Source organism: Cydia amplana, chromosome 1 (genome assembly GCF_948474715.1).
Source record: "Cydia amplana chromosome 1, ilCydAmpl1.1, whole genome shotgun sequence".
Classification (NCBI taxonomy): domain Eukaryota; kingdom Metazoa; phylum Arthropoda; class Insecta; order Lepidoptera; family Tortricidae; genus Cydia; species Cydia amplana.
The window spans coordinates 16,051,997-16,062,660 of record NC_086069.1 but is presented as its reverse complement, the minus strand read 5'-3'; the positions used below and the strand labels follow the sequence as shown (position 1 = coordinate 16,062,660).

Sequence of the window (10,664 nt, the reverse complement as noted above, 5' to 3'; positions counted from 1 at the left end):
AAGCTCAAAACAAAAATATTAAGGTGAAGTCCTCCTATTATTAAAATTGTAAAAACAATTTAAGTTTTCTTTATTACAAACATAAGGAATACACAATCCTGTAATATACTTAGTGCAAATAGTGTTTACATAGAAATACCAAATTAACAGTACATAATGACACAAAATGTATTGGAATCCAAAAGTTGCGTGTAAATAAGCATAAAATGTCAAATACACTTCTCTCTAAAGTTAAGCCATGTTGAGAATGTTGAAATATAATAATAAGTATATATAAATATAAATTTCCATCATCCACTTTGTACCAGATGACTATACAGTATACACTCTATACAGGATGTTAATTCAACCCTTAGTGTAAGGCCTGAGTGGACGCTCGAAGCGGAGCGTGCGACGGGGCTCACAAGTGATTTGAGCAGCGTGCACTAAGGCCGCTCCTATACGCATGCATTTGTTTAACATGCACGCCGCACACGCCCCGCCCCGCTGCACGCCCAACTCGAGCGTCCACTCAGGCCTTACACTTAGTCATATTGTGTATGAGGGTTATGAGGCTAGTAAACAAGCAAAGCTGCAGTAATTGAATAACATCCAAACAATATAATGCAAGTTACTCAAGCTGCTCCATTTGTAACTTTTTAATTTTGATGGGCAGTATCTGCACCATCTCCTTACACAAACTGTATTCTTCGTGCATCATTGAAGCTGCATCAGGGTCATTAGTACAGATGTCCACTACAGCCTGGTACGAGTCAAAACTCTTCTTAGAATTCTCTAGTTGAGCGTTCTTATCTAGAGCAATTCTCTTCATACTATTTCTACCTATAAATGCATATGAACTTATTACAGGCCTTACATGATCACTATCTAGTTTAAGTGGCATTTTACCATTTTTATCCATTACTGAGTTGATAAAGTGATCATACATTTCAATACTCTTTTCACATAGTGCATTAATTTTCTTCAATGCATGTGGGGTAGGTCTCTCATTGGAATTATTTAGCTTTTCCAATTTTATATCAAGTATATCAGTGTAGACTTCACCCAGTTCATACCACAGTTGTCGACAGTACTGTAGGTAGTATGTAGGGTTGATTTCTTTGATTAGTTCTTCCAGCATGTCTATACGCCGCTTGTGCATTTTGGCGCGTCTTTCATCATCCTCTTCAAAAAATGCCAGATATGAATAAGCCAGAGAACTATCCTGAACAAGCTCTATGTAATCTGATGCTAAAGTATCCAATTTGTAGTATTCTTTAGCTTTATTTAACCAGCTCTGGCAACTTAGAAACACTTCTCTGGCATCTTGGTAAGTGAGGAGGAATTTATCTGTAATTTTCTTTTCATACACAGACACATCCAGATCAGGGAATATTAGGTTTTTAATGTCTCCATCACAGATATTTCCTTCATCTTCGAGCTTCAAATTGGACATGTCTGAAATAGGAAGAAATTTAATACAAGATTAAGATTTGTTGATAAAACGCTGGGTGAGAATACGTTTGTGCCATACGCCACTTACATTGGTTTACAGGAGAGCGAAAAGAAGCAAAAAAAAAAATTTCTCGAAAAGTTTTACAGTTAGGAAATATGGAACTTATTTATCATTTAGGCACATATGTTTACTATTTATAGTACTATACATATATTGTGAATATAGTGATAATGATGAAATAAAAGCTCTTTTATTTTTGCCATATCCGTTTTTGATGAGTAAATGTTAAACGTACAATGTATGATACACAGAGTTACACGTTAACAGAGTGTAATTATCCTATAGTAAAATGCGGATATGGCACACCATTTTTGAAAAATATGTTTTTCCAAAAACCGATTCATGTCAATTATAGCATATTTTTTGTTATTCTAGAAATCATTAAAAAACGATTTTGCTCAAAAATGGATATGGCACAAACATATTCTCAGTCGGCTCAGATGTGTGTGGATATATGGAAAATAACTGCATTAAGGTGATAATGGTGTCCAGAGGTAAAAGAATCACAACTACAAAAACAGCATGGTACTTGCAATAATGAAACATGTAAATATAAAATCCAAAATATTAAAACTAACCAGTTACTGCATCAGCGCTCATTTCACTGTCCGTCATCAACCTAGTCATTGAAGCGGTCATAAGCTGCAGGCAATACTTTGCCCAGCACCGAGCCACATCAGCTGATCTATGTTTGAATGTTTCCACTTTGGCTAAAAATGCATCATCATTACTAGCCGACTCCATCATTTTCTCCTCATACTTCTCAAGGATTGTAGAAGCTGCTGCTAGGTGATGTCTTGACTGGTAAAAACCATTCTGCTCAGCAAAAAACTGAGACAGTGTGGCAGAATTTAAAGCCCAATCTATGGGCTCATAGTCTGAGTACTGCAACTGCCTGCGCAGAGTTGAATGACAGTACACACCCGACTTCAAATTCTCTTTCAATATACCATACACCTGAGCCAAGTAGTACAGAGTCAATGTATATGCTTTTTCCAGTAGCATAAAATCCGATACGGGAGTCTCCTCAAAGTTCACAATCATTTGTTCAATAGGCAAAGGCATTTGTAAAGTACATTTGAAAGATTCATAAAGTTCTTTGGCTTTAAGTAAAAATACTTTAGCTGTTTCCGGATTATCTCTACTTGACCATAGAATGCCTAAATTATTGTAAATATTTAGCACAGTTGTTATCACCTCTGGTTTTAACGAGTTTTCGGTGAGTAGATCCACTGCTTCTGTAAGAACCTTTTCACTGGCCGTCAATTCTTCCGTGTCCATGTTAATGATGCCTATATTTAAGAGAACCGTGCCCATCATCGCATCCAACTTTACCCTGTCCAAATCGGTCTGGGAGCCTATTATTTTGGTAAGAGATTCGCGCATGGTCAACAATAACTCTTTCGCTTTGTATTTGGACAGATACGGCTCAGTTTCCGGGTCATTTTTACTGTCCTCGTCGAGTAATTTCCTTACTTTATAATAGCTCTCTTTGAAATCGTTAAGCACTTCTTTCTCAGTCATATTTTCTGCCATTTCCCCCATTATTTGCATATCAATTTTTCAAACTAAGTGTGAGCACATAGTATGCGATAAGATTTCGATTAGATACACGAACGTCCACTTTTTTACACATTAAGTTTTTAAGAAACCTAAATATACCCATGTATATCAATTAGTTACAGTATTCTTATTAAAATTTAGTGGTTATTTTGGTTATTCGTTTCAATATCAATAGTATACATTTCTTCAAATTTGACATTTGTTTTTTTTTAGAACTTTGGCTACTTAAGCTACAGCGGAGTTCAGACGGGATGATCAAATCGACCGATTTGATCAGAAAAGAAATTGGCGTTGATCTCCAATTAAATCACCAATTTCAGTTTTATGGCGATATTAGAGCGTTCTTAGAGAAATTAAAAAAGTGCCACCCAAAGGCGAATACTGGAGGCACAAATTGGAATTCTTGCGTCCGCACCTCCATTTTATCGGTAATATAGGTCATAATCGGCGATTGAAATCAGCGAGTAAAAGACGCGAGCCACGAGACGAGACGCGAGCGTAAGCGGTTGGCTCGTGGCTCGTCTAAATCGACTTTAATCCGCCTAGAAAAATCGTTCCTCGTCTGACCCCCAATTTAGACTCTCGCGCGAGCCACGAGACGAGCCGCGCCACGAGACGCGAGTGTAAGCGGTGGGCTCGCGGCTCGTCTCGTGGCTCGCAAGCTCGTCGAGCTAATATAATTTAAACACTAACGGCACGGCATAAGGTTTATAACCGAATGACAAGCCGAACGAGAGTGTAAGCGGTGGACTCGCGTCTCGTGGCGCGGCTCCCGGCTCGTCTCGTGGCTCGCGCGAGAATCTAATTCGCCTATAACACTCCTCAAGTGCCATAACCATAGCCCCCTCCAGACCATGTTATTACTTATTCTGTGCCATGTGCGGGAATCGCGGGCGATTCGTGCACGAGTGCAGTGTGCAGAGAGTTCCACACTCGCGTTCGATTTTCGCAATAGTGTGGAGGGGGCTCAATAGTTTGGCAAGGAAAAGGCGGAAAACTTAAAAAGCGGCCAAGTGCGAGTCGGACTCGCCCATGAAGGGTTCCGTATTTAGGCGATTTATGACGTATTAAAAAAAACTACTTACTAGATCTCGTTCAAACCAATTTTCGGTGGAAGTTTACATGGTAATGTACATCATATATTTTTTTTAGTTTTATCATTCTGTTATTTTAGAAGTTACGGGGGGGGGGGGGCGACACACATTTTACCACTTTGGAAGTGTCTCTCGCGCAAACTATTCAGTTTAGAAAAAAATGATATTAGAAACCTCAATATCATTTTTAAAGACCTATCCATAGATACCCCACACGTATGGGTCTGATGAAAAAAAATTTTTTGAGTTTCAGTTCTAAGTATGGGGAACCCCAAAAATTTATTGTTTTTTTCTATTTTTGTGTGAAAATCTTAATGCGGTTCACAGAATACATCTACTTACCAAGTTTCAACAGTATAGTTCTTATAGTTTCGGAGAAAAGTGACTGACATACGGCGGACAGACGGATAGACAGACAGACAGACAGACAGACAGACATGACGAATCTATAAGGGTTCCGTTTTTTGCCATTTGGCTACGGAACCCTAAAAAGAGAAACCTCCCATAGAAAATTTGAATTTCGCGCCTTTTTCAAAGTGGGTTTGCCCGACTATAAGTGCTCACTCCATACGAAAAAACAATTGATTGATTGATATGAATAAAAAGATTAATAATAAATTTCAAGCAAGCTTTGTGAAAGCTCATTTATTAGCTTAATAAGTAGTCTATGTGGAAAGAGAAGAGTCGTGGAATGTATGGGGCCCAATACATTCCACGACTCTTCTCTTTCCGCACAGACTCTATAGGTACGTTCTTGGAGGATATAATCAAACGGAGACGCCATGTCTGTAATTTTCTGTACAAAACAGTCTGCCGATTTTTGCGGGGGAGGGGAACGTCAAATGTATGCGTAACGTAAAAATAGCCATGTCAGATAAACGTCAGTCCATACATTGTGTATGACCGTTGGCCGCCTATTTTCGACAGAGGGGAAAGCCTGTCAATGGCTACTCAGTTTAGTTGTATCCTCCAAGGGTACGTTTTACGAAATAAAAACCATCAGTGAAACTTGCACTGTTTATCTATTTTAGTAACCTTTACACTACCCATTGATTGTGTACTGTTGTACACGTGACAACACGTCTTTTTGTATAAACCAGCATTGTTACATATGTACTTATAACAAAACATTAAAATCATTGTAATTTATTTATATACATTGTACTGATAATATCTTATAATTTATATATTATACTTATCATTATTCCTAAAAATCGTTCTTGTCAAAAAGAATAAAAATGTTATTATATAAAATGCGATCATCCACATACAATATAGGCATTTGATAATTTTAAAATAAGAGCCAGAGTATTCTCACTTCTCAAGCCGAATCCAAAACGGCACCATGTAAAACTTATTAAAATTGTAAAAGTAGAAGAAAGTCACAAATGGCCTACAATGTGTAATGAAAAATTAATATGTAGTACATTACGATACAAGTGCGAAAAGTAGGAAATATAACTCAATTGACGACATCTAGACACTAATTACCGCACTAGTGCCATACCATTATGATAGGGGAGAGCGTTCTCTTAAATACTCAAACAAACGGAACACGCAACTAGGTACGCTTAATAAATACTTAACTAAACTTAACATTGTTCCTAGGAAAACTAGCAATGGGGAAGGCTGGTAAACCTTAATTGCCCAATAGATGGTGCTCTCAACGATGGTACTTTTTTATAAGAGAATTCGAAAATATCATAGACAATCGCAATTTTATCGAATTGGTAGTTATACTTGGTCAAGCAGATCATGTCAGTAGAAAAAGGCGGTAAATTTTAAAAATGTAGGCGCGAAGGGATATCGTCCCATAGAAAATTTGAATTTCGCGCCTTTTTCTACTGACAAGATTTGGTTGACCATCCATATTATTAGACGGCAGATTATACGATCCGCAGTCGGATATATAAGTTCTTAAAGATTAGTTCTTGTATCATTTGGAAGTTTATAAGATTTGAAAACGGGTTTCACATGAGTATCCGCCGCCATTATTGGCCATTATTATTGGGCTTAGGCAGGGCCGGATTAACCCTAAGGCAGCATAGAAGGTAGCATCCTATAGAAGTGGTCTACGCGTGCCTCCGCGAGGGACAAAACATACGCAATGCGACGCTATGATTGGTCGAATTTATTTGTTGCCCACCATAATCCATACTAATTTATGGTGGGGAATAAAAAAAAATGTGAGACTGTGACAAGGACAAACAATAATAGCGCTTTCGCTGCTACTCCTACTGAAAGATACATAAGACTATCCCGTTCTGTCAGTTATCCCCGCCACTCATGCCCAATCCAGTTTAATACTAGATTCATGTAAGGCAGAGTAGGCAACTGCCTATGGGCCCCGCGCGCGTCAAAAAAAAAATTTATTTCATATGGTCAAAAAAAAAATTATGGTACCTACTTATACCTATCAATATCAGTTTCTCAGACACACAATCATTAGATGATTATGTAAATTATGTTATTTTATAGCTTTTAAAGTCTGTAATGTCGAGCACGAATTTCAGGCTCCTGAGGGCCTAAAACCTCATCAATGGAACTTCGGCCCTCCGAGTAACTCTTGTACATATGACACATATATTATTGTTGAGTAACATTTGAGGATTGGTTCGTGTCAGAGCGCTGCACGCTACTTTCTTACAGCTCGATCCTCGGCGTCGCTTTTTAACAAATATCAACATTGATTTCAGAAGCTTGGCCTTTTGCCTCGCATGAAAGCTCACCTCGCTTGTTATAAGTACGCTTTGGGCTTTTTAAGTAATGTGGAGATTGCTGAGCTCGACCTTCAGCCAAAAGTGAGGCTACCTCACATTTTGGTTTGTCTTCCAAATCTCCTCTTCTTCAGCTTAGCCTTTGGTCTCGCTGCGCCAAGCTCGGGCTGCGGTCTCGCTTTTAAATACAATGGACATTCGTTGGCGTCTGTGCTCTAGCTGAGCTTGTCCTGAAGCACGGCTTTGACCTCGCATGAAAGCTCGCCTTACTGGGCCCCTATTCGACATGTGCAACTGTCAGATTTCGCGTCATTTGAAATTCAACTGCTGAAGTTCATTTGAAGTTCATCAAGTGCTGAAGTTCATTTGGTACAAACAATAATTTAACAAAAAACAACTTTGTTTTATTATTACTTTAAGGTTTATAATGGTTTGGTTTGGTTGTCACCTAACTGTGGATTGCTAATGTCAAATTTTGACAAGTAATGATTCCAAAGGTAGACTTGGTTCTCTATGACCTTCGGCACCATCTTGGAGTTTTTGACGTGCGAAAGGGTAATTTATAGCAAAGAGTAAAACTTTTTTTTTTCAGTACGTAAGTTTACATGAATTAATGACATCTTGTGAGCGATAGACCAACGAATGCGCTGTAGGCGATGCGGCGGCGAGTAGTGGAACTTACGTGACAATTTCCATCAATCAAAAAGGGACTACATTGCTGATGGTCGATAAAGGCTATTAATAATTGAATTTTAACAGCAAGAATGCCTTATTGACAAGCGATCTTTTTGTTGAACCCACACCTACACGTCAAATAATGCTTGCTCCACACATTCTCCTATAAACGCTCAAAATTGTAAAAAAATGAAACAATTTACTCATCACCTCTCTCAACTCAAGCTGCCTATTTCTAAACCACGTTAATAAACCACAAGTTGTACCTTAAGAGCCTCCTGTTGGAGCTGAGATTTAAATATTTTAGGTAAATATACCCGTCTCGCTAACGGAAGCGGCACCTAAAACTAATGCGATAAGGACAAGGTGAAAAATCCTGCGTAAAAATCTCAAATATCGAGGTCAAGTACGAAACCTCCTGTTTCCTGTTTACTTTTAACTGTTTCCTCCTCCAAAACTTAACCAATCGTAACCAAATTTGGAAATCTAAATGATTATGAAATTATCTGTGTCGGACCGTTTTGCTTTTTTGGCTAATTGATATCAGTTTTGAATACCACGCCTCTCATTGCGGCATAGTCAATTAGGCCATTTTGGCCATTTTTGAAGGGCTCTAGCGCCTTAAAAAACAAAAATATCAAAAAAAGCAAAACGGTCCGACACAGATATTGACAATATTAATCTGTGTTAAAAAAATCATTGCTCTAGCTTCAAAACCCACGGAGGAAACAGTCGAGTACGTTTGTATGGAGAAATGACCACTCCTGTTGGCTCTTAACACATTTCGTAAACCACATATTCAGAAAAGTCCGTATTTTATTACTAAGTGAAACATGAATAGCTTGTATTACTTTTTTGGCATAAAAGTAATCTAAATTAGTCAAAATATTTTGACTAAATATTGCGCTACTGCTACCTACTATATAGGTACCTACTACCTTAGTAACTTGGTAACTTTGTCAGTCACCAACTATTTTGATGCTACCTACAAAGAGCATCAAAATAGTTGGTGACTGACAGGTCAGGCTTCGGTCTTGGTAAGTAATATAGTCAAATACAGTAGGTCATAAGACCTAACATTACTACCAAGACCTAAAAGTACCTATTGTTTAATATGTATCTACTCAGAGATGATTTTTAATTAAAGGAGATTAAATACATATATGTTATTCAACTACAAATAAAAAAATTAGATCTATTTCAGTTTACACATTTTTTTTCGTTTAATTTTAATAAAACATTAAAGTTTTTAAGCATTCAACTTTATTTAATTTTCTTCACTTTATTATTTTCTGATATTTAAGTAGGTATGGTGTTTCAGGTTGGTAACAGGAAATAAGAAAACCACACCTCTCCAAAAACTCTGCTGGTGATTCACATCTGTAAGTTTAAATATGAAACATGATAAAAACACTTAAATTAAAAACTTAATGTCTGGGAGACCGAGTTTTGCTCGGGAAACATATAATAACCCAAAAATGCGCGTTTTCCCAGAGATAAAACCTAGCTAGATCGATTTTGCGCCCCCGTAAACCTCCATATAGCAAATTCCATCTAAATCCGTTTAGAGCCGTTCCCGAGATCCCCGAAATATATATACATATAAATAAATAAATAAATTTACAAGAATTGCTCGTTTAAAGGTATTAAAAACTTATAAATAAATTATTAGCCCTAAATCCTGGTAGTGAGTGTAGTGACCTACCAAGTGCGGTAGGGTGCCCTTCTGCAGGCTGCCCGCTTGCCCCGCTGGATAAGAATGCTGATCCGCATCATCAAAAGCATACAGATATAAAGCGCTTTGACAGCTCCTCATAGAGGCAACGCGCGCTAGGCCGCACGCCATAAATCTAAGCTAAAGTCTTAAATTCGAGATCATGAACATGAAATATTGTTCGCTATAATATTAAAATCATAGGTATTAGACCTATGATTTTACTATTATAGCGAAAAGTTAGCAGGAGACGGCCGTGCCGTGGTCGTGATAGGTACAGCATGCGTGGACCAGACAAGCAAACCCTGAATTATGTCCCTACCTATTTGACTATACCTTTGTTCACCATTATGTTCACCTATGTATATTTACTCTTCTTTCCAAGATAATCATCTTTTTCAAGATGTAACCCGTATAATCGGGCTGTATAATTGCCTTAATTTTTTTTACACAAAGTTGTATGTAATCTTAATTCGATAATTAATGATGTTTTACATATTTATCATATACTATTTTGCAAATTTTTCTTGGATATTTGTACGTTGTTTATTTCGATTGACGATTACTATGACAGCGTTTTTTTTTCTTTTTTGGCATTTACTACAGTAGCCAGTGTCATGTCGATATAAAAACACTTTAAAAATGGAAAGGTTGAGTCCTCAATACAGTGACATTATAACTCAAACAAGAACCATCCAAAGGGGGGTGGGGGGAAATTTCGTTATCTGCCTCTCTATCACTCTTGCATATACGAGCGAAATTTAATGGTGGCAGATAACGAAATTGGTATCGCGGCAGGCCCTCTTTAAACAAACCGCCTTGATTCATCAATGTTATATTTATTAGGAACAAACGTTGACTGCCTACTGTTCTATATATTATACTACTCTTTGCTGCCCACTTCTAGCGCTGGCGGTACACCGCGAAAATCAGTAAAATGCTGCAAATGGTGTTAAAGGTCTGAAAATCGGTACGATTGATCTTTAGGACATTTGAAACAATTTGACCCGAAGCGCCAACAAATAAAAAAAACGAGAGGAGTTATGACGTCATGTTTTTTTGTATGAAATAAAAAAAAATGTTTAGAAACCTATCGTGTATGGTATTAAACGAAAGGGCTTTCTGAGCCAATGCTAAAAATATATCACATAGTTACATTTCAGTCATTTTGTTTAAATTATAATAAAAATAGTTTTCAAAACATACCAAGTTTGGGCTTCTCCAGATACAATACCATAATTTTTTTTTTGTAAAATATACCTCAAATTATCCCTAATATCCTCATATCTAACCCTAATAAAGCAATTTTGAAATTATTTACATTTAGGTTTTTTTTTTAATTTTTCAATTTTACAAAGTGTAATAATAGCCCTGCCGAATTACTCAATACGAGTAATAATGTCATT

The 10,664-nt window shown here is 37.3% G+C and overlaps 1 protein-coding gene across 2 annotated transcripts in view; it reads right to left on the bottom strand.

Annotated features, from left to right (window-relative positions):
- Positions 1-3,096, bottom strand: part of LOC134649216 (KIF-binding protein-like) — a 287,050-nt gene extending 283,954 nt beyond the window's left edge. Inside the window, exons 1-2 of one of the 2 annotated variants that reach the window (XM_063503945.1) lie at positions 2,074-3,096; positions 564-1,437 (exon numbers count right to left, since the gene is read on the bottom strand). In XM_063503945.1, the coding sequence (XP_063360015.1) occupies positions 611-1,437; positions 2,074-3,049 (1,803 nt within the window). In that variant the 5' untranslated portion in view covers positions 3,050-3,096 and the 3' untranslated portion in view covers positions 564-610. Of the gene's footprint in view, positions 1-553; positions 1,438-2,073 lie in introns of those variants that run through there. The other variant, XM_063503939.1, reaches the window with a different exon arrangement.
- Positions 3,097-10,664: the final 7,568 nt, after the last annotated feature.